The sequence below is a fragment of the Clinocottus analis genome, unplaced genomic scaffold, assembly GCF_023055335.1.
Source record: "Clinocottus analis isolate CAN_PGR_092001 unplaced genomic scaffold, fCliAna1.0.p SCAF_11, whole genome shotgun sequence".
NCBI classification, from domain to species: Eukaryota; Metazoa; Chordata; class Actinopteri; order Perciformes; family Cottidae; genus Clinocottus; species Clinocottus analis.
Window position 1 is genome coordinate 7,715,939 of NW_027175832.1, and position 24,515 is coordinate 7,740,453.

Below are 24,515 nucleotides of genomic sequence, written 5' to 3' on the forward strand. Positions count from 1 at the left end.
GGACTCTAAATTGCCCGTAGGTGTGAATGTGAGTGTGAATGGTTGTTTGTCTATATGTCTGCCCTGTGATGAACTGGCGACCTGTCCAGGGTGTACCCTGCCTTCGCCCCTTGACAGCTGGGATCGGCTCCAGCGCCCCGCGACCCTAATGAGGATAAGCGGTTAAGATAATGGATGGATGGATGGTTTCTAGACATCTATGATGAGAAATCAGTGAATGCTTTGTTGCCAAATCCTTTTTTTATTAATACTTTTTCAATGAAACCTGCTAGCGCCATGCAGAACAAGAACTACACACTGGAGTAACTTCATCAAACTTAATGAAAAGCAGCTGACGCATCTTGGAAGCATTTTGTATTATTTTTCTGTGGAAGTCTCTCTTTTCTGTGGGCGGGGTTTGAGGACATCTGGTTCACTTTGGCGTCCAGACCCGACCTGGACATTAAAGTAAGAAGAGGAGGAGGAGGAGGAGGAGGAGGAGGAGGAAAGGGGAGTGTGTGTGTGTGTGTGTGTGTGTGTGTGTGTGTGTGTGTGTGTGTGTGTGTGTTCCGATTTTTCCTTGGAAGCAGATGGAGACACAGCGCCACCTAGGGCTCCCCGTGGGCTGATCTTGGAGAGGGCATTGGAAAAGAAAGAGTTTCGGGGTGCAGCGAGGCACTTCCATGGGAGGCCGCCGAGAGTGGAGGCGTGGATCCTTCATCGGGTGGTTGTGTGTGCTCAAAACTGTGGGACTGCATGGAAGCTCTGGCCTGGGCTCAGATTTTCCACTGATTCAGGGAGAAGGGAGGTGGAGTGGTAAAGAGAGAGAGAGAGAGAGAAAGAGAGGGTGGAGGGAGGGGGTCATCTGGTAATGATTTGTGTTTATTAGCAAGCTCTCGGTAAATCTGCTGGATGTTTGGCAGCTGTTGGGGTGCATATAAAGTGTGATGCATGCATTTTGGGACGTCTCAATCCCAGCCCCTCATCAGGAATACGTCACGATAAAATTCACGAGGAATTCATGAGCCAAGCACTTAGGGAGTGTTTTTAGTTTTCCCCCTGTTACGATGGTGATTTTGTTCAAAGGAGGACACCTCTTGTGAGCCCTTTTTTACAGTCCTGAAACTGGCAGATTGAGATCCGTGAATTAACTTAATAGGGAGTTTTTATCGTTCACCCAGAGGGTATAGGACATGTCCTTAAAAAGGTCAGGATAAAGCTCCATTACATGTATATATATGGGGTTCTTATGGTCATGGAAAACCTGGACAAGTCATGGAATGTTAAAATGGTTACTTCCAGCCCTGGAAAAGTCCCAAACGTTTTGGAATATTAGTATGTTTTTCAAAGAAAGACACTCAAAATGTAAGCAGGCATACATACAGGCATCTATATAAATGTTTATTCTTTTAATCCAACTAGTGTCTCTCATTCATTTGAATCATTTAAGGTATACTGCTTTGAAATCCTCAGTTTAAATACTACATTTGATCACTTTTTCACGTTTACAACCAGATTTCACAAAATGTTTGATCATGGAAATTTGGTTTAAAATCATGCAAGAGTCATGGAAATCCATTGGTGAATGAACCCATAAAAAAGAGAATACACATACTTTCCTAAGCTGGGAGGTTCTGTACAATGTCTTCTTGTACTCAGCCCGTTGGCAGACGAGACTGAGTGTAAGTTTCCACAGAATTCTAATTCTGTGGAGATTAGGAGCATAGGGATAGTGCTGGGAACAGACAGTGTCTCTGGCCTTGTTTTTGTGAGGTTCTTAACAGCTTGCAACATTTACTACACCACCACTACCACCAACACAGTATTTGGGGTTTGATCTCCCTGAATGGCAAAGATGTTTCTTGTTTTAAAAGAATGTGGTTCAAAAACTACTCTGCAAACTAAAGTGACCACGAATAAAATGAAACACAACACGGCCCAAGGGAGAAATTGAAATACACTAAAGTCATCAAAGCACAGATGGAGGATAATAATCTCAAGGTTAGGCCGTGACACAAGGCTTTCATTTGCCTGAGGTCCAAGTTAAAGTGTAAGGGCCCTGGGAACGGTGGGGGTCCAGATCAAATGGCACCATGCAAATGCAGCAAAACGGCATGCAGTGATCGTCTTTGTTGTGACTCAAACCACATCAGATACTGCCAGGCGCGAGTCGAAACAGCCGGAAATTGCACACTAATCAAGATTCTGAGCCACGCCAAATGCAGTTAATGAGAGGAAATGGGCCAGCCTGACTTCCGCTGCACTAGTCCCTTCTGAGATGTCTTGAATTGTCTCCAGTCGGCAGTAAAACAGAGTTGTTGTTTTTTCAATACTCAGTATATACCAGTTGCAAACCACTGCCTGATGACGCAAGGTGGAAAATAGTTACTGGTCACTTGCTGCCATCTAGTGAAACCTTCCGATAGCAAATGTAACTGCTCACACTTATTTCTGTTAGACATTTTCCTGTTAAATAAATGAAATCAACATGCGCCATGTATAACCCAGGTCATTTAATGTGACATTTACAAACCTCACAATAACATAATGGGGGATATAAATAAACGGCCTACAGGGAAAAAAAAAGTAGTGATGAAAATAAATGGAGCCATCATTATAACTTTGCAATCTCACAATATTTGTTTCTTTCAGCATATTTACACAGAACCGACATGTTCACTTTCATCACTATCGAGGCCTCTCCAAAAATATATATCTTCATCAATATTACAGATTCTGAACATACAGCTTCTCACCTAAATAATATCCAGAATAACATCCAAACATCATGCATGAGAAACTGAAGAAAAAAAAAAAATGGAAAAAAAGGTTCAAGAAATGAGGGGACAAAGCTTGTGCTGATGTTTAAGAAATTGTTCCATATTTTGTAAAATACACTCTAAATTGGAGAAGATTCGACACCACTCTTGTGTAAGAATCAGCAACAAAGTAAATACGTTCCTAAAATATCAAACTATTGCTTTAAACTTTCAAATAGTCATCGACGACTGACGTGACTATATTTACTTTACAGTGAAGAGAGAACTGTACTGTCCGGCATCAGTCAGCACGCCTTCGTGTATTGCTTGCTTCAGTGGGTCCGTTGCAGCTGTAGCAGCCTTACTGTCCCTATGTGGGTCAAATGCTCGGCTCTCGCTCGTCCTCCAAGCCCGACTCAGTTCATGTTAGAGTGGCTCTTCAGGTGCCTCCTCAAGTGGTTCAGGCAGGTGTAGGTCTTGGGACAGATCTGGCAGTGGTACGGCCTCACTCCCGAGTGGTTCAGCATGTGCTGCTTCAGCACACTTCCGTCCGAGAAGGCCTTCCCGCACTGCGTGCAAACGTACGGCCGCTCCCCCGTGTGCACGCGCATGTGCACGGTCACCTTGTGTGCCATTGTGAAACCTTTGCCGCACACCGTGCACTTGAAGGGTCTCTCTCCGGTGTGGGTGAGCCTGTGTGTGCGCATCGCCCCCATCTGGGAGAAGGCCTTGCCGCAGTCGGGGCAAACGTGCGGTTTCTCGCCGGTGTGCACCCTGGTGTGGCTCCGCAGTCCCCCCGCCGTGGAGAAACACTGCGAACAGTGGGTGCACTGGTACGGTCGCTCGCCCGTGTGCGTGCGCATGTGCTGCTTCAGGTCGTAGCGGTTTCGGAAGCCTCGGCCGCACACCAGGCAGCTCTCTGGCCTGTCGTCGTTGTGGCGCAGCTCGTGGTTGGCCAGGCATTTTTCCGACAGGAAACACTTGCCACACTCCTGACACTGGTAGGGTTTCTCGTGGTCGACCCTCTGGTGGTACTTCAGCTCGCTGATGCCGGGGAAGGTCTCGTCACAGTATCGGCACCTGAAGCGGTGGTTGGGACTGTAGGGAAGCTGGTGTTCGCTCATCTGGTGGTTCCTCAGCAGGTGGGCCATCTTGAAGGTCTTCCCACAGTGAGAGCACTCGTACTTCGTCAGCAGCTGGACACACTGATGTCGGACCCGCTCGTGCAGGGACCTGAACTGACACCCGCACTTTGTGCAAATGTGGGACGCATTTTTACACTTCCTCTTCCTGTGCCGGGAGAGGTGAGCCTCTGTGCGGAAGGCTTTGCCACACTGGGAGCATTTGTAAGGCTTTACCGCCGTGTGGAACCTTTGGTGCTCGAGAAACTCAAAGCGGTACTTAAAGCTCCTTCCACACAGTGGACAGTTATGTGTGACTCGTCCTCGCGGGTAGGCTGCTTTCACAGATGTTTTCCTGGAGGAAGAGGACGTCCGATGAGCGGAGCCACTCTTCCGATGTTTGCCTCGACTCATTAACTTGGCCTCCATGTCTCCGACCTCTTCATGCCGTTGTTGATGCTTGGTCAGACACTTGGAGGAGATAAAGCTCTTCCCACACTGCTTGCACTGATATGGCTTGTCATGATCTACCTGCTGATGATACTTCAAGTCCCCAATCCCTGAAAAACCGACCCCGCAATGGCTGCACTTGAAGAGGCGACTTTGGACGTGAGTCAGCAGGTGTTCTTTCAGGCTGCTAGACTTTTGAAAACTTTTCCCGCAGTGCCCACAGTTGTAGTTGCGCCCACGTTTCGGGCAGTGGTGCCTAAATTTGTCTAGTGAGGTTGGAAAACTGTTCCCACATTTAATGCACAGGTACGCTGCATTTTTGCACTTCCGTAGCCTGTGGCCGGCCAGCAGAGTGGCGGTTCTGAAAGCCCTCCCGCACTCGGAGCAGTTGTAAGGCTGGAGCCCGCTGTGGACTCTCTGGTGTTCAATGAGGACAGAGTGGTGCTTGAAGCATTTGTTGCACTCGGGGCATTTATGCGTCCCCGACTGCTGCCTCCTGCGGGGAGACGACGAGTTCTCCGCCTGCTTCGGTGATTCTGGAAAGTCCGCCGAGGTGGAAGGGTTCGTGGACAGCTCCTCGTCAAACATGACGATCTGAGGAACATCGGTATTTTCGTCGTCGCAAGCACTCGGGTGGGACGTGATGGCCACCTCCAGCGATGGAGGGAGAGACAGAGAGGGAATGAGAAGATCATCTGACTGAAACGAAGCTGCTGGGGAAATATGAGGAGAAAGAAAACTGTGAATACAACAGTCTTCCCTCTTCTTTAACTAATACACTTCATTATTACTTTTTTTTTTATAGTGAATGTACACATACCAACACTACACTTAGCCAGTTTCCCGTGGCACTGTTTGCTTTGGAGAAGAAATTTAAGGTCATCTCCATTTGAGACACACTGCATGTACTCCTCGAGGACAGAGGGGGCAGCACTGATCCAGGAGGCCGTCTGTATACAAGAGAGGCACAAAGAAGAAAAACACATTTTGAATTTCAAGTTGAAAGGTCTCCTAATGTATAGACTTTACTTTAAAATCCTTGTTGTACCTGTTTGAAATCTGGTATTGGCAGCAGCTCCTCCAATCTGGTGAAGAATTCACAAACCAGAGTCTCCAGTGCTGTGTCGAAGTCAGGGCCATACTCCACTGGAAACACATTCTGTCAGAAAAACAACCAGACACCTTCAGCACATGGCAATATCCTTTATGATCACAATGGAAATACCAACATTTCCAAGTTTTAGTTGGGTAAAACTGTGATAAAAAAAATGGATTTATAACATTTGAGTTGTGGCAGAAATGTTATTTTAGCTTACTGTGTAAACATATTTGTATACCTTGAGGAAGTGTTCTCTGCCATCAGTGTCTTCAATGAGGCCTTGCACCAGCTTCATAAAGTTCGCCTCTGGTGCTTCAATCACAGGATCGTTGGTCTGGGTTAGGAAACACCAAAATTAACACGTTAAATTAAATGTGAACAAAATATAATAAGACAACCAACTAGGGTGGACAGCATCTTTATATTTGGGCAATCTGTTTAATGTATAATTAAACATGTCAGAAAATAGTGAAAAATGCAAGTAACAATTTCCCATGTCTTCTAATTGATTGATTTGGAGCATTCTGTCAGAAATCAATCACTTTCTGACCGGGCACTTTTCCATTTTAAGCTTTTTCTTATACAAAACCTCAGAGAGTGTTAGAATATGGTTTGATAAACCAGACTTGCCAACCATTGAGGAAGCAGAGGTCATCAAAGTGGCATCTTGTCCGACCCCTCCGCCAAAAGACACTAAAATAAACACAACAGTAGGATTTTCTGATCCTCTGCCAGCTAACAAACAAAGTTATCCACAATGTCAATAACTTTGGTCCAATATACAGTAACTTAAATAATCCAGATGATGTATTAATTATCAGCTTAATTCATATGCTGAAACTTCAGGATGCCCCACAGGACCAGTGCAAGTCCATCACTTTCAAAGACTGGTCATACAGCTCCTTAAAAGACAGCCAGAAAAATCCCACGCCAGGGGAGGTGTTCTACTTCTCACTTGTGTAAGCGTAGTACAAAGTCAGGAAAAAAGCAGATGCCTTTGTTTGGAAGACTTTGGTGCAGAAGCAAAGGGAAACTTCTTTGTAACTGCTCATGGCAAAGGATCATGTGATGTGACAATAAAAAGGTCTAGCAGCTGGAATTATTCTACAACACCTCATCTACAATTTGTCTAGCCTTAACGGACTCCACATTAATTGTACATGTTTTGCTAAGCTTAACACTGTAGAGGGCAAAACTGCAAACAAGGAAGATTCAGTTAGAAACACAAAAGTACTGGGACTTTATAAAAACAAAGTGCTTTAACACAATTTTGAGGTACTTTAAAATGTGGATGACCTTGTTTATTTCCTTACCAATGTTTTAAAAACCACACTTATGTTGGTTTTTTTTTAAAGATATATAAATGTATTTAGATGGGTCAACTTTGAGGACCCGTTTCCCCAAATAGTTAGATTTATTATGTTTAATCAAACCACGTTATAACACTGACATGGGTTTGCATGTGAAAAAGATTATTCACCATCATATAAAAGACAAAAATCAGCAAATCCTGATCTTTGAGCAGTAGAAAACAGTTGACGTTTGGCCATTTTTGTTTCAACATTTAGTCAAAATGAACAATTTCCTGCATTAGTTGCCTAATCATTTCAGTTTCTCAACCAAACAATGAAAACACTCACCTCCTCAATGCAAGACGTCCGGATTTGGTTGAGGTGGCTCTCCACGGCCTTGAGATCTTCAGGGTGTTCAGAACGCAACAGCTCCAGAGTTGTCTAGAAGGAAATTTAAGTCATGATTTGCATGACACCCTTTTGTTGTGTCTCTTAATTGATTGTTCTCTTAAATATTTATGATGGATCTACACAATTCAAAACACTCACCCTCGCTCTCAGGCCCAGTGAAAGCAGTCTCCCTTCCCTTTTGCTCATCAGTTCAGGAACCGCATCCGTTACCATGGACACAAACTCCTCCAGCTTCCCATAGTGCTTTATGTTGCGCTGGCGTACCACTTCCCACATCACAGCTGACATCAGCCGAAGCGGCGGGACCAGGAGTGCCAGCGAGGACAGCGGGACACTGAATTCTTCAAACAGAAAATAATTGGGTCAAATTAATGCGAGAGCAAGATGGGTACCACGTACCTTCTGCCACATTAGGTCACTTCTCATGACGTTGAAAAATGTAGTTTGGTGTTTGACGCAAATATTCATTCATACTATCATTAATGATGTACTTGAGTATGAGTGTTTCTTTTCTTAGCATGGAGGGGACTATAAAAGCAATACAGTTCCCAATCAGTACAGCATCTCACTTTAAAGACAGTACCGTTACAGACGTCGCTATTCCCTTCCCTCCCGTATCCATCATCCCTGTGGTGAAATGGCTCGTGAGGGGGCAATACAGCACAGTGGGGTGCGTTCACTAGCACCAGGGTTGTGTTCACTACTAGCACCAGGGTTGTATTTACTAGCACCAGGGTTGTGTTCACCAGCACCAGGGTTTTGTGCAAACGTGTAGCTCCACACACTTACTGCACTACTATAGCTCGCTCTGAACGTTGTAGTACTACTTATCGCTGTATAACTACTAACATAAACCCACTCAGTACTTTTACACTGAGCAAAGACACAGGAGGTAACTTATAGTGAGTAACTGTGGCAAAAACATGACCAGTGTAAACACCTGACGTTCACAGTTGGCTTTATTTCTAAATAAATCGTGAATTGCTATCTATTGGTTAAAAAAAAAAAAAAAAAAAAAAAAACCGACTCGCCACAAATGTTGCGTTAAATACACTTAACTAAATAACATATTTTAACCGCAGAATAAACATCCCCGACAGAAAGTCGTTATTCAACACGAGACACAGAGTTGACGTGAGCTATCGTTACCAGACCAGGCAAGAGGCCGCTGGTGTTGCCCGATAAAACCGGCTTATTATTGGTAAAAACAATTCTTGTTCCAGGGATTAGCCGAGGCCTGGTGCGCCTCGGCTAATCCTTCGCTTTAGCCATTCAGCTAGCGGCATAAGCGATAAAAACACAGTTTTGCCGAGCATCGCAAGCTAATACATACCCGTGTCGTTCATTTTGGATTTCTTTAATAACGATGGAAAGAGAAATCATTACAGAAGACTATCTTTCATACTTTCGGTTAGCGTGTTAGCTAGCCGCATACGGGGCTTCAGGCGCCAACTTCTTCCTGAAACACGTTGTTCATTCTGGGGGAGCGGCGGCCCATTCAGTGTCAGTTTGTAACAGCGAGGCTCGTTTTGCTTTACGGGGCAGCCCGGATAAGGCGAAACCAAGTGACCCTACTTTCAAAATGAGACGCACCGCCCCTCTGGACAAACAAATAAGTAAATCTTGAAAGTAATGTTTAAACTTGATAAACTATGTTTTATTGTATACCCCCAGTATTTGTAATGTGTCTTATAATCATATAAATTAATAGGTTTTGAATATATATTTGAAAAAAAATTAAAAAAATGGGTTGCCATTGAAACGATTATGATATTGACTCCTTTATACACGAGATTTAAAATGAAAAAAATAATACATGTGCTTATAATACAGTCTAGAACCCACAATATCGGGATTACAGGAGCAACATATTTGTTATTTATTATAATTATGTTTGAGGATCACAAACAGGATGTCTGCAGGATGTTTCTTGTTGGATTGATGTACAAATGATGTTGCAGTCAGAAACAAACGCATAGAGCACGCCATAGCTTAGTTGCAATTTATTGTTACAGGGTGTCATAAAACAAAAAGTAATACATTTAAATGTCAGTGGAGAGGGTACAACAAGAACAGATCTGACAATGCAGGATCAGGAATTGACAAAGTGCTATGGATATTATTCAACAAAGCAATAACACACACAGTGCTCTTAGTACAGGCCAGTTGCATGAATACAACATTAATTAGATGAAATGTTATATGGTAATCAATGGAATTAGACGGTCTGGTGTGACACAACACTGTGAGTTTTCAAGTGTCTCTTCAGGTGATTGAGGCATGTATAAGTCTTTGCACACAGCTGACAGGCGTAGGGTCGCACCCCTGTGTGATTCATGATGTGCTTTTTCAATTCGCTGCCACGTGAAAAACCTTTCCCACACTCGCAACAGATGTAAGGGCGCTCTCCGGTGTGTACGCGCATGTGAAGTGTCACTTTGCTCGCCATGATGAATCCCCTCCCACACACGGCACACTTGTATGGCTTTTCCCCTGTGTGAGTGCGTCTGTGTATCTGCAGCTCGCCGGCTGAAACAAAAGCCTTGCCGCAGTCGGAGCACAGGTACGGTTTCTCTCCCGTGTGGATCCTGACATGGACGTTCAAGTTTCCCGACATGGAGAAACGCTTCCCGCAGTATGTGCACTGAAACGGCCTCTCGCCTGTGTGACTGCGCATGTGGATGCTCAGGTCGTGCTTGTTCTTGAAATCTTTGCCACATTGAACACAAATCTGTGTTCTATGTTGTCTGTGACGCAGCTCATGTGCAGTCATGCAGGCGGCGGAGCGGAAATACTTCCCACATTGCGTGCACTGATTGGACCGCTTGGGAGGATGGATCCTCTGGTGGGATCTCAGCTCGCTCATACTGGGGCACACTTTCCCACACTGTCTGCACGTGAAGATGCGGCTCTGGCCGTGGGTCAGCTCATGCTTACCCAGCAGGTGCATCGTCTTAAAGCTTTTTCCGCACTGAGAACAGTCAAATTTCAGGACACTACGAACACACTGGTGTCTAAATTTGCCCTGCAGCGATTGAAAGCTACTCCCACATTTAATGCAAACGTAAGCGGCTTTTGTGCACTGTGTTCGCCTGTGCGAGGAGAGGTCAGAGGTCCTCCTAAAGGCCTTTTTGCACTGGGAGCACTTGTAAGGGTTTTCTCCGGTGTGCAGCCTCTGATGCTCCAGCAGTTCGTAGCGGTAAATGAAACACTTTCCACACTGAGCGCATTTGTGTGCAACTCTCCGCCGTGGAGGGCCCATTGTGGAGCTGGATGATACAAGACTCTCAGTGGACGTAGAGGGAGCTCGGCAGGTGTTCGACGCCCCGTTGTTAAACTCCTCCACAACGTGAACATTAGGACTGCATTCCCCTCCCTTTGTTTGTTCTGCATTACTGCTGTACTGAGTGTTTGTCTCCTCCTCAGATGGCCATATTGCATCCTGTATCTCCATTTCTCCTGTGTCCCGGGGATGAATCCCATCTGGTCCTCTTTGGCTCCGCAATGTCCGTGCGTTAGATTCCACATATTTGGTGTCGGTCTCTCGCGGTGAAGGAGGGAGCGATAAGGATGAGAAGAGATGCTGCTCCGAAGGAGAGGGCACTGTTGGAAAAGATACATTTAAAAAGTGAGAGATTTATAAATTTTCATTTGGTAAAAATTTAAAGTGTTACTTTTCAAAGTGTCTGTAATATATCTGCAATGGGGCTGCGATCAAAAATGATTGTCATTCTCAATTAATCTGTTGACATTGTTTTCAATTAAATCTACTACAAGGAATTTAAATTATATGTGGATTTCAGCAATTTCTATGGTTGTGTTTCCAAGCACCAGTTTGGGGGCCGCCCTTAGTTCCAGCGGGCCCAGCCATACAGCACAGGCCTCCAGCAGGTGGCGGTGATGTTGGCTACCAATGAGACAAAGCTCTGCTGCTGGTCAAAAGAGGGGATACTGTCAGGCCCTCCTCCTTACACCAGAGCGTCCAAGTCGGAGTGCCAGCAGGTTGAAGGTGCCAGCAAAGCCGGGTCTGGGTCTGTCTGCAGTGGGCTGGTAGCAGCTGGAGGCACCGCTGGAGTTTGAGCTAAAGAAGTTTCTGCTGAACCTTCCTGGTTTCATCGGATTTCGTGTGGAATAGATGAAGAGCATTAAGAATAACTATTCAAAAAAAGCCAGTGTGCTTGTTGTTTGCTTATGTGGGTCATGTATAGGCATTAGTATTAAATTGAGACTTTCTGAACCAGTTAAAAGTTCCTTACAGTAACTTTAAATGTTAAACCATTAAACAATGCCAATAACAAAATTTACAATTTGGTGAACCAACTTGGAGTAAAATAAATCCTCACATTTCACAAGCTGGAACCAGCAACGGTATTTTTGTTTCATTATTCACTCTCTAATTAATTAATTGACAGTTAATTGACAGATTATTTCAGCCTTAATATGCACATAAAACCCCTGGCTGGTATCTCAGGCACACTGACTTACCACCGGTATCCATCTTGGCCATTTTACCACAATGGGCCTTGCTTCTGAGCAGTACTTTAAGGTCATCTTCGTTGGATACACACCGTATGTACTCTTCTAGCGCAGAGGGTGTATCACTCATCCACACTGCAGTCTTTATCAAACAAATAAAGGTATGATTTTGATGGACCTGAAACAAACAATCAATCTCTGGAAATGCTTTGAAAACTGCAAATTGCTGGAAGGTTTTACCTGCTTAAAGTCTGGTATGAGCAGCAACTCTTCCAGTCTGGTGAAGAACTGACAAACTAGTGTCTCCAGAGCCGCATCAAAGTCATTTCCAAACTCCACAGGAAACACATTCTGTGTGTAGCGAAACATTTCAACCCAAACCTCATGTTACTGTCATGCGACAAATCAAAAAATTGCTCCGTTAAATAAACAATGAGGTGAAGATAGAGATGCACCTTGAGGAAGTGCTCTCTCTCTTTCGGGTCCTCCAGGAGTCTTTGAACGAGCCTATTGAAGTTGGCTTCAAGGGCTTCATTTCCTGGATGAACCTGTCAAGGAAAATATACACACCTAAATATATAAGACGAATGCTTATTAAAACAGACAGAAATGTCCGCGATTGAAAAAGTCACACACACCTGTTTTGAGCGAGATGACAGGAGGCTGCTCAAGATTGTTTTAACACCTCTGAGATCCTCTGACTGTTCAGAAGTCAAAATCTGCAATGTCATCTGGAAAAGCCATCAAGCAGGAGCCACTGACAATTAAGAAAACTCAATAACCCCCCCTTTGTAGCTACAAAAAATACACTAGACTGCAATCCAATGTAGTATCTATATATTTTAAATGCCATGTAGATGCTCCATCATCTTTGTTTTATATTTGAAAGTTAAGGATTTCCATGATGCTTTTTTAAAAATCTGATCAGATGCTAAACTGCATTTCAGTGTACTGCTGCTTACTGTGTGCAATAACAATAAAGCTTAATATTATCCAAAGAATAGTTTCATTAGCTAATATGTATAGTATGTTGATATATGGATCATCTCTACCTCTTACCTTTGCTCTTAAGCCCAGAGTGAGCAGCCTCATCTGTTGGTCTGTTAAGATGTCAGGGATGGCTTCAGTTATCAAGAACACAAACTGCTCCACTATCCCATAATGTGTGACGCTCCTCAGACAAAGCACCTTCCACATGACCGCCATCTTCACCCTCAGAGGTGGAACCAGGAGCCCCAGACAGGACAGGGGCAGGGGGCCCTCTGCAAGGGGGAGCAGGGGACTCCAGCATTATTTATTTGAGTTAAAGAACATTGCAATTAAAAGTAAGCGGGCACACCAGAAACACAAAAATCTATACTCCAACGAACAGTTTCACGACTGTTGGCAGAGATGCACTGAGAGAAGACAGACAGGTCGTACAATCAAACCTAAAACACACGCACACGCACACACACACGCACACACACACACACACACACACACACACACACACACACACACACACACAGGCAGCAGTTACATAACCCACACAAGGTGCCAAGTAAATAGCAGACATATGGCGTTTTCTTAGCCTGTTGATGGGATAATCTAAAGAAAAAACGGAGTTCAGTTATTTTAGTTTATTTTTCTTTTTTCTTTTGGGGTTGTCAGTTAGAATTTTGAGTATCCCAGTTTGATAATATCACATAAAAACATCTTCCCCTCGCGTTGTATCGATTTAAAAATACTTTCAGGAATGGTGAGAACTTAATTAGTTCCATAAGTCAGAGTTAGGAAGTTGCTGTTAGCAGGCAAGCTAACAACATCAAAACAAACCCACGTGACCCGAGACAAAAAAATAAATAAAAAACGTTACCCATGTCATTCCCCGAAGAGCTATGAGAGTTAAAATGGCACAGAAAAATGTCTCGGATTAATATATATAAAAATAAATATTTATATATGCGATATATCCTGCAGTGAAAAGTAGTTTCTAGCTAATACAGATGCTCGCTGCTGCTGAACACTACTTCCTGACTTCACTTCTTCGTGTCCTATATTTCGGTTGACAACTTGACATCCGGTCGCTCCACCGCCTCCCACCGTCGGCTACTTACGCAACCATCAGCTGTAAAGCAACATCATTTAAAAATGTACTTAAACATAATTGACTTCTTATTACCACGTTTAAGTAACACAATCAGCATGTAAAGTAAAAATAAAAGCACTCAGTCGCTCGCCTCGCTCCAGATTTACACATAGCCAGAGTATCATTGGGACGTCTGTAGATGCATGAATCCCCTGGTGGTGGCGGTGAAGGCCTTCCAAAAAAGAGGGCCCAGTAACTATTCATCACAAAGACAGGAACCATGGGAAAAGTAATTAGATAGTGCCTCATCAGACCATCTGGCAGCATCAGCCACCATGACACCAAGTAAATCCCCGCAGTGCATGTTAAATCACAGAAGGGCCCTTGTTTACTTAAAAAGGCTATTTCCCCTACACTTCTTTTTTTCCGGATTGTCAGCCCTTTTAGTGAGGCCAACAGCCAAACATAAGCACAGGGCTAATAAGTTGCAACTACGTATACCAGCGAATACGCAAGCTATAAGTGTTTAACGCTGAATTTGAATTTGAGTAAAAGTAGCCAATAAACCTTGTATAGTCGCCAAACTACTGGATTGCCATTTTTAATTCATAGCATTTCTATCACAAGAAGAAACAAGGTCATGAAAGGTGATCAAATCAGATGTGAAATCCATATTATGAGAAAATAAGTCAACGGTTTGACTGTTTGTGTGTGTGTGTGTGTGTGTGTGTGTGTGTGTGTGTGTGTGCATGCATGCGTACATGCGTGTGTGTGTGTGTGTGTGTGTGTGTGTGTGTGTGTATTTTTGCTCTTATTGGGGGACATATATAGGCTTCCATGAAACCCATGACCGCAAAAGGCAGAAAACTAAGAAAGTTAAAGATCAATCATTTAAAACCAAACACAATGAGACCTTCAGTTTAAAATATTGCAGAATTATTTTTGCGTATTTTCTAAGTAAGTCATGAATCTTAAAAAAAAATAATAATCACAATTGTCAGATTTAAAGATACAGAGATTATGTTGAAAAAGAAGAATTACATTCCCATTGACCTACTTGACTGATGACGACTCGAATGTGACACATGACCTTTGTTTTTACAGACACACACACACACACACACACACACACACACACACACACATACACGCACACACACACACACACACATACACGGAACATGCAATTTATCAAGTGTCTTCGCATTAGAGTTTAGCATGTTTACATTGTATGTAGGCGATTTGTAATGCATTACATTGACATTGCTGCATTTCACTGTGTGCTGGTGCATTTTGTAATTAGACATAGTGCCTTTTTAATCTTTTGAAAAATGTTTGCTCTCTCTGATGAAGCTTTAATCTCCGCCACATGTCCAAACGCTTAAAAATCAGATCAATTACCAAGTCACATTCAGTCAAGTCACATTTTTCTGGCAAACCCAAATTAAATTCAAAGTAAGCATCTGTCTATTATGAGGATGGATGGCAGAAGTATAGTTGTGTGTATATGTGTGTGTGTGTGTGTGTGTGTGTGTGTGTGTGTGTGTGTGTGCGCGCTAGGTGTGTTAATGCATGTCCATGTGTACTGTATATTCGTGTGTGTGTTTGACAGCGAGAGAGAAAGAGAGAGTGTGTGCATATGTGTGTCTGTGCGTGTGTAATTAAAACAAGTGATTTTTTTTTCTACACACAGATTATCCCTCTATCCCAGCTGGTCAGAGTTGGATTTGACCACCCTGACAACCAGAGAGAGGAAATCTCTTTGGGGCTAAATCCAAATTGGCACCCTTGATGATTTTTTTTTTTTTCCCAAACTGAAAATGTGGGAGTGCTGAACTATCAACTTGAAATCAGAACACAACAACACATTATGTTTTGGTAATACAACATCCTAATTTTCCTTTCGAAACAGACAATACACACAAATAGCAAAAACTAAAATATCCAGTTTCTTTTTAATGGCTGTGCACTATTTATTATTTGTTTGTTTTTTTGGTAGATTAGTTGGTGGTGAATCACGCAGCAGCACTACCGCGTGATGCGTCTCTGCGTGTGAGCCTCGACTCTGTAAGGTCACAGATCGTTTCTGCTCCGTTGATGTACGGCATTTCTGGCGGCATTATTGACCAATTCAAGCCTTAAATACACTCATGGAATCACACAGCCATGGCGCCGCAGAGGTTTGTGCACATCTGTCCTGGTTTTTCTTTTGAAATAAACATGGACTCAGAGCGAGAGACTTAACAGTAACTGCCTTGTAACGAGGTCAAATCAGCTAACTGGTTCCTCATGTAAAAATGAAAAGACACTGCACATTTTAGCTGTAAAGTATATTGACAATATCTATGTACATTTTGTGTTCAAACATGTGAATGACAATGTGTCAACGGTACATAAAGCCGTGCTACAATTCTCTCAAAATAATCCGAAACATGAGGCATCCAGCTATTGAGCTGTACTGAGAGTTGGAAAAACCCACAAATATGGAAAAGAGTTTTATTGCCATTTCATAAAACAATCCATGGAACGATCAATCTAAATGTAATACAGACAATCATGTCCTCAAGGAAAGTCTTTTATGTAAAAGTCAACATAGTATATTTATATAATTTGATCATATCTTGTCATGAGAGTCACTGAAATGGTCTTTCAATATAAATACATTACAAAAAAATAGGTACAAATAATTAGCTTTGCATATATTTCACAGTACTTTACACTGTTGATTACAAAATGAGCTCTCGATGCATTCATGCTCTTCCAATCCACATCCATCAGATCAAATTAAATGGCCTTAAGAGATTCAGTGTGCGGACAACAATCAAAATCAGGCACATAATTCAGGGATTATTAGTACACAGCTGTTCTTTGTAACCGATACAAGTTAAACTGGAAATGTGCTATGTTTGACAAATTATTTAGAAATTTTAGTTGTTCACATAATAACCATTTTAGCATATTTCTTCATATTAGAAGTACATAATGCACAATACGATAACAATATATTGTGATTCCCCCTACCCTCATGTCATGACCTGAATACACTTGGTACTATTGGGGCCATATTTCCATATCCTCATAATCTATAAAGCGCCTTCATTCAATCAGATGATTCATTTCATTGATCACACAACTCATTATTAAATAAATAAAACTCCCAAACATCAGAAAGGATTATCAATTCATAATGCTGACTTACAAATAGTTCTATGTTTTTTTTAACTCTTGAAATTTAAAAATGTCAGAAAATGTTGTGAGCAAATGTTAGCTTTGGTTAAAATCTATTAGTAACACCTGAATAAGAGCTCCATAGCAGCGACAGTCATGAATGCAAATCCAAAACAAAAACAACAGCGTCGTGGCCTCCTGGGACATGTTTGGTGGGAATTGTGAGCTGTTCAATATTCTTAATCTGCTTTCAGCGAGCCGGTCTGTTGGTTTATCTTCTGCGTATGCTGCTGAAGCAAAGCGTTTCTGAGAAAAAGGGGCATATTAACAAATATTTTGCCGCAAATATGAATTTAATTTACTCTGGTGAATTTGATGTTCATTGTTTATAAATATGAAACAAACTGCAGATCATGTGGTGTTTTAAATGGATGTAGTTAACATGTGTGAGCTTACGTGTTAAATATAGGTACACATTAAAATACAATGCATCTTTTTTTCTATCTTGGTGTTTTAAATTGCCAAATGTGCATATTTAGAATGGTGAAGATCAACTTCCTCTCATGAAAGGTCCTGACTGTGCAACAAAATTGACCTCTGCATTGTTCAATTTAAACGGTAGCTGAGTTCCTTCAAAATATTGCATATTTCCTCGGCACCTACTAATATATAAAAATGTTTCATCTCTTTGATGGGGAGTTCTTTTAAGCTATATTCTCTGCTGTAAACAAAAAAGATCAAAACCGCACAAACACTCTCCACACAGTCGAGTCTCAAAGGAAAGTTTCCTCGTAGTTCTCACCAGGCTCCCCGAATTCAGAGTCTCTGAATAAAGATATGTCACTGGCTACTCGGGTCACGCTGTCATAGGATGGTGGCGAGGACAGTAGACCGTCTTGTGTTATCTGTGCAATTTCCTCCCCGACAAGTCCAAAGTGATGCATCATGGAGGCTATCAGCCCCTCGGTTTCTGGAGCGTTCTCCACATCCACCACAGTCTCGTAGTTTATTTGTCTGTAGAGATAGGACGCCTGTTTCAACTGCCGGCGCACCAGATGCCTCCTGTAACACCTCTGGATGACAATCGCGGACACCTCCTCCAGTTTGCGGCGCAGTGTGGACGTGATGGGCTCGTGGGAAATCTTGGAGGGGTTGGTCATCATGAACTTTTCCTCCATCTGCTGCTTGAGGGCGTCCATCTCACCCGACTCTCCCAGGACACGCTTTGTGAAGGCAAACAGGATGTCCAGGCAGTGGATCCTATCCCCGCTGACCATGGGCAGGTCCATGGAGATCAGCTTGATCCTGTTGGGCTTGGCTATGCGCAGCGGCTCTGACAAGGTGTCAGCGAAGATTGACAGCATGGAAAACTCAATGAACTGCGTGGCTTCAGAATCAAACTTCTCCCAGACCTCATAAAACATTTCAAAGTCATCCTCGCTCAGCGGCTCTGTGCTCTCCTCTGTGGCAACGCTGAAGTTCTCCAGGATGATAGCTATATACATATTCACCACAATGAGGAAAGAAATGATTATGTAACTGACAAAGAAAGCAATGCCCACTGAGGGGCTGCCACAGTTTCCCCGGGTGTTAGTGCCAGTGTTGACAAAGTAGAGGTCGCACTCCTCTGGGGAGCTGGCCATGATTGGACTCAGGAGGTTGTCCCAACCGGCCGAGGTGCTGATCTGAAAAAGGCAGATCATACTATTCCCAAAGGTCTCAAAGTTGAACATGTCGTCAATCCCATCTTGTTTTTTCACGTAGGCAAAGTTCGCCATACCGAAGATCGCATAGATGAACATGACGAGGAAAAGCAGGAGGCCAATGTTGAACAGTGCTGGCATGGACATCATTAAGGCAAACAGTAGAGTCCTTATTCCTTTGGCTGCACGTATAAGTCGAAGTACCCGTCCTATCCTTGCCAGTCTGATGACCCGAAACAGTGTCGGAGATACAAAGTACTTCTCAATGATGTCCGCAAGAACAATTCCTGAAACAAGACAGAAAGACAAGAGGAGATGAGGATTATCACATTGCAGAACGATGCACTTCAATACAGTTAAAGATGCACTAATCCAAATGTTTATAACCACAACGGATCAATTAACTATGTGTGATGTGAAAGCAGAAAACATTCACCCGACGGTAATGACAAAGCTCTTGATAAACCTACTGTATGCTACCTGTCCAGCTGGTGAACATAAGGGAGCATTAAAGAGACAGATATTTTCCTTGACCGTTGGTGGAGACCAAAACAGAGCTAAAAGTAGAGTGAATACTGGACTTGTATTCATCTGCTGGACAGTGATACCACAACAAATACATGTTGATGTTGCTCCATGTCAACTGGATGCGTAAATAAACATCTGTTTGCTAACATGACAGCCACAATCATTTTATAATAATGGGTGATAATGGGCCTATGTTGTAGTTACAGCTTAATCCACTGCTTTCAAGAGGCCCAAAAATGCAGTAAGTGCAGCTTTAACACTTTTAAACATATTGTAATTTGTTGAGCAGCGGCCAGAAGTAAATCTTTTATGACATAACGTCATATTCGAGAATGCAGCAATTAACAGCAGAGGAACGAAGGACGAAAAAATAAAGAGATAAGTAATAAGCATTTGTCGAGGCTGCACACTCCTCTCTATCAGTTATTTGGTTCATGTTATGTTTAGAGATTTTATTCTGCACCTGGATGTGGATACATCTGCCAGAAATCTTTCATTGAAGGATGTACAATAGTCCGAGAGAAAGTAACAAACATCAAAAGTAAAATTGCAAAACGTTAAAGAGTATTCTGCGAAGAAACAATGGATGAACCAGTGCGACTGAAGAATACAACGCCCCTAGCAGAGGCAAAGGTTAATGCCGTGCTTCTTTTTTGTGTCTCTACTTACCCACAATAGATAGAATGATCACCACAAAATCAAAGATGTTCCATGCAACTGTGAAGAAATAACAGCGGAGGGCAAAGATCTTGATCAGGCATTCGGTGGTGAAGATCACGATGAAGACCAGGTTGATCTTGTTGAGGATGGTTTCCATGCGCTCTGACTGCTCATCGGTTTCCACCATCATGGTCACCATGTTGACGATGATGAGCATCATGATCAAGATGTCAAAAGCTTGCTTGGACACGAGATCGAAGAAGAAGGCTTGGATAATATTCTGGGGATTGGGAATTACAAACGGCTGTAATTAGTACAATGTTATTAAGAATGTCAGCAGGCTGGACAATGTGAAGGTTTGCGGGTTGTTTAATAGGACATAAAACGTCAATGTCAGTAAAAATGTGGAACATGTGACATTATATAATTTTACCGCAGGCCTTGGTATTGGCTTTTGAGGCTTTTTAGATCCCAACTTCTTCATAGCGTTGTAGTACTTCTTCTGTTCTTCCGTCATGAAGATATCCTGCCCACCTAAGTATTGGCAGAATTTTCTGACATTATTTTGACAGAAAAAGGTTAAAAGCATGTTTGATGATAGTTTATAGTTTTGACTGGAGAATGTGATGTGCTAAATATGTGAAATCCATGATTATTTCTGACCGGGAAAAAAAATTGCATCTATCTTGTGAAGGTACGGAGCGACTTGCAAACAGACCAGACCTGACGTCAGTGCTGCCAATACTCATCTTTCTTTTCTGCTGATTAAAGTTGTCAATAATGACACCGATGAAGAGATTGAGGGTAAAAAAGGAGCCAAATATGATGAAGACCACAAAGTAGAGGTACATGTAGAGGTTGATTTCTCTGATGGGTTGTTCCTCCACCTGAAACCAAACAGATTAATAAGTCCGCTGGGTACTGGAGCATATTTACGATGTACGCCCTGGAAGTATGTAGACATACTTACTCCTCTTGAGTCAACAGCTGCATGCATTATTTCCATCCATCCTTTAAATGTAGCCTATAATACAATATAACCCAGCATTATTGTCAAGGCACTGCATTGCATTGTGAATCACTGACTTTATCTATTGAAAAAACATATACAAAATTGCCTCAACTAATGTGATCACATAAATTCTTCATCACACAAGCAAAATGTGCTTCCCTCAACTGAACGCGTGTTTAAAATTTACTCGACACCTGGTAGTAAAGGCATTAATCAGGACATTTATTCGTTGCAAGGAAGGAGCAGAGACAGAGATACAACATGTTACTTTACTACTTGCATATCCAAGTCTGCTCAACGATCTCTCAAAGGACCACCTCTTAAATACTTATCATGAACCATTAACAAAAGCCGACATGACATCTTCGGCCTAATCATGAACTGAATATAACAGTGAAACAGTAACTGATTAAGCATAAACACGTTTTTCTTCCAACAACACTTTTGACAAACCTCCGCAGACAAACAAACAAACACTCACCACTTGCAGGAGGGAAAGGTAGCCAAGTCCCACGTTGTCAAAGTTGACTTTCACTTTTGTCCAGTAGAACTGGGTGTCATTCAAAGAGAGGCACTCTGACTTGTTGTTCACGACGGAGACACTGTGGATGAAGCCGGTTCTGTTCACGCACTTCCCGAACTTGCCAGCGAACAGGTTGACCCCCATGATGCTAAAGATGAGCCAGAAGATGAGGCACACAAGCAGCACATTCATGATGGAAGGGATGGCTCCGATGAGAGCGTTCACGACCACCTGACAGCGGGTAAACATCATAATTAGAATATGTACGGACAATATATCTGTTTCAAATATGAATAAAATAATCATTTAGGTAAGTTGTTTTTAGCTCTTAAGCAATCAGGCAGCAGATGTTTTAAACATCAATGCATTTGTGCTTTTTCTCAAACATCCTAAATAAATCTATTATATGTTAAGGGTGAATCAATATGCCTGTATGATTTGCAATTGAGCATGTCTGTGAAGTTTATAGTTATGACTAAACAAGACAAATAGTCTACACACATGCCAGCAGCCCTGTGACGGTGTACAGCAGCCATGCTTTGATCTAAATGCTAACGCTAGCGTGCTCACAGTGAAACCAGTTCAGTGTGTTAGCGTGCTAACATTTGCTGATTAGCAGTAAGCACAAAGCACCGCTGAGTCACACGGGAATGTCATTAGTTTTGCAAACTTTGTTTGTAAACTAAAAGCATTTGGTTGAGACACTTCACTCAAAACCCTGAATGTGTATCTAGTGGTGGAAAAGGAAAAGTCACAAAAGTCATTTGAATTAATGCTCTGGAAATGTCTGTACAACGTTCTATGGCAACTCATTGAATTATTTTGGACAAGAGCGGCGGTCAGAATGATGGACAAACTGGGGTAAAAACAAACCCTCCTAGGTCTCGGTCATACTCCTGAGACTTAACAGCAAGCTGTAGTCAACAGAAACTTGGTTGATGACATGTGACTTCAGTGTCGTTCAGAAAACGCATTCCTCACCCGCATGCCCTCAAATCTGGAAAGAGCTCTGAGAGGTCTCAAAGCCCGCAGAGTCCTCAGGGACTTGATCGCAGCAAAGTCGGAATATCCCAGTGAGTTTGCCACCAGGCTTATCAAGGACACCTGCATCGAGTACAGAAAGATAAGCAAACTGTGAGAATCATAAAAAGGATTAATCTTTTCGGTTTATAATACAAACTGAAACACAAAAACATTGTAGAAAAGCATTGAATAAAGCAAAATCACATACATTGTCTCATCAACATATTAGTTGATGAACTGCATATTCTATTACTATATATTACACTATATCACTTTTGACGAACCATACAAGTTTAAAACATTAGAAGAGCCATATTTTAGAGTTTTTGTGTATTTTGGGACATTCCACAGTGAGGAACACTGTTACTTCATTTTTGAGATTTAGATTTTTTTTGGTTGTTGGTTAATCTTTTAGCAAATTTAGACTTCCACTCTATTCTATATCCAAAACGGACAGGACTAAATGGTATTCCGCTGTTGAATGACCCGTGGATGACAGCCGTGAATGAAAATGGCATAATGTGAATGAAAGAAATTCATGTCATGATTGATGATGACAAAACACAGTATGCACATATGGACAGATAATGTCCATGAATGCAAACTCAGCTATATATGCATAGAAAATATGTATATATATCAAATAGAGTGAGTTTTATAAAGAATTTAAATCTATCTTTGCCAAATTTGTTTCCCAATTTCCATCCAATTGAAGTTCATTAAAAACAATTTCGGACTAAGGTCCCAATAGTCTGAATTTCTTTATAAAAGTCTATTTATACATGTGTTTGTCCAATATATCTAAAGAAGATTCTCAAAATTTACTCTCGCGACAATAAAAGTTTTTGGCTCCAAGAAAGTACAGGCGGAAAAATACAAAAACACTGAAAAAGAAAACAAGGTGGTAGTTTTCATCGAGAGAAACGAAAGGTTGGTATTTGCAATTATCAAAAGGATTTGTCTTTTCTTCTAAAAAGACAAAACAAATAACACTGAGCGCATAAATTAGACAAACAGTTTAGACATAAGCTCCACCGGTGCATTTCTAAACTGACTCAAATGTCTATTCAGCAACATTTTCATAGGTTTAATATGCTATTATAATGTTGTATTTGAATATACTATGTAAAGTACATCTTCTGTAGATAAACCTTAAGAGTAAATGACACTGCATTTGTTTTTGATATAAAAGCCAAGGCCCTGAAGTAACTGATTCATAGAATGGCAGCTGAGTAACAGCTGCACGTTTTGAGGTCATTTCACAAGAAGTGCATTTGTTTAGACAGAAGACGGTGGCTTTTGATATCACAAAAGAAAGCACTTACAAGTGAAGAAACACAGAAGCATTTGTGAGGCAGATGCACGTTTCCAATCCCAGAGCCCATACTCACCTGGGACCTGCTAACTACAACTTACCCTAACAATAGAGCGGTCTGTGGCAATCTGTGTAACAGCAGGTGAAATCAGAGGAAGTCAACGCCTTGGGCACTTTGGATGACCCCTACAGAGCCACATCCATTTTACCCAACAGTTTAAATGTAGCGCAACATGACCCCGATCACTGGAGCACTTCTTTTAATTTGACTGATAAAACATCCTGGCGTCAAAGCAAATGTGAAATGGCACAATGTTACAACTACTCAGTGTGAGTTTAACTGTAGGTTACTGGTTAATTGATCATGATCGGGAGAACAGCTGTGTAAAGTTTGATGGTGGGATTTATAAAGTTGCGAATTTGACGCACAATGTCAGTCATGAGGGCGGTCGGTTGTTGTAAAGGTCGAGTGCTTTCCTGTCAATAGCGTGACACTCACCGAGCTGTAATCCCACATTCATGACAAGCAACGTTTAGCTACAATGGGAGGGGTTAAAGTTCAACCTCAACGCTCAACACGTGACCGCATCCCCTTTCATGGGGTGCAATAAAAACGTGTGAAATGTTTGCTTACGTCAACGATAAGAAAGTCAAGCCAGCACCAGTAGTTGGTGAAATACTTCTTGAAGCCGTACGCGATCCACTTGAGGAACATCTCCAGCACAAAGATGTAGGAGAAGACCTTGTCGGCATACTCCAGCACCACCTTCACGACTTTTCTCTTCTCAATGTAGATATCTTCAAATGCCTGAAGAGAGGGACAGCGGTGTGAGGAAACACAACAACTTTGTGTCACACCACTGCTTTTGGTTTGACATACAGACCAATTCAATTTCAGTTGAACTTCAGTACCATGGGGGTGACA

General features: G+C 42.2%; 2 protein-coding genes across 2 annotated transcripts in view; both read right to left on the reverse strand.

The window, feature by feature from the left end:
- Window positions 1-2,473: 2,473 nt before the first annotated feature.
- LOC137802470 (zinc finger protein 721-like) lies at window positions 2,474-13,591 on the reverse strand. Its single transcript, XM_068600358.1, has 14 exons — window positions 13,446-13,591; window positions 12,647-12,849; window positions 12,226-12,318; window positions 12,043-12,135; window positions 11,828-11,938; window positions 11,597-11,729; window positions 9,333-10,714; window positions 8,517-8,682; window positions 7,250-7,452; window positions 7,049-7,141; window positions 5,647-5,742; window positions 5,358-5,468; window positions 5,130-5,259; window positions 2,474-5,022 (listed from the first exon to the last, which is right to left on the reverse strand). The coding sequence occupies exons 1-14, from the start codon at window positions 13,447-13,449 to the stop codon at window positions 3,155-3,157; spliced, it is 4,686 nt and encodes a 1,561-aa protein (XP_068456459.1). The 5' UTR covers window positions 13,450-13,591; the 3' UTR covers window positions 2,474-3,154.
- A 3,793-nt stretch (window positions 13,592-17,384) lies between these two features.
- LOC137781280 (sodium channel protein type 2 subunit alpha-like) overlaps window positions 17,385-24,515 on the reverse strand; it is a 33,450-nt gene continuing 26,319 nt past the window's right edge. Inside the window, exons 20-27 of the mRNA XM_068569958.1 lie at window positions 24,225-24,398; window positions 22,234-22,356; window positions 21,211-21,483; window positions 20,688-20,741; window positions 20,463-20,604; window positions 20,151-20,251; window positions 19,727-19,997; window positions 17,385-18,816 (exon numbers count right to left, since the gene is read on the reverse strand). Coding sequence (XP_068426059.1) covers window positions 17,600-18,816; window positions 19,727-19,997; window positions 20,151-20,251; window positions 20,463-20,604; window positions 20,688-20,741; window positions 21,211-21,483; window positions 22,234-22,356; window positions 24,225-24,398 — 2,355 coding nt within the window. The 3' untranslated portion in view covers window positions 17,385-17,599. The remainder of the gene's footprint in view (window positions 18,817-19,726; window positions 19,998-20,150; window positions 20,252-20,462; window positions 20,605-20,687; window positions 20,742-21,210; window positions 21,484-22,233; window positions 22,357-24,224; window positions 24,399-24,515) is intronic.

Bases quoted from the DNA above. Each gene is read 5' to 3' on its own strand.
- LOC137802470 (XM_068600358.1), bottom strand. The intron at 12,136-12,225 runs GTGTGTGTGACT...TTTCCTTGACAG, and splicing joins TGTCATCTCGCTCAAAACAG to GTTCATCCAGGAAATGAAGC. The intron at 11,939-12,042 runs GTGCATCTCTAT...CGCTACACACAG, and splicing joins AGAGAGAGCACTTCCTCAAG to AATGTGTTTCCTGTGGAGTT.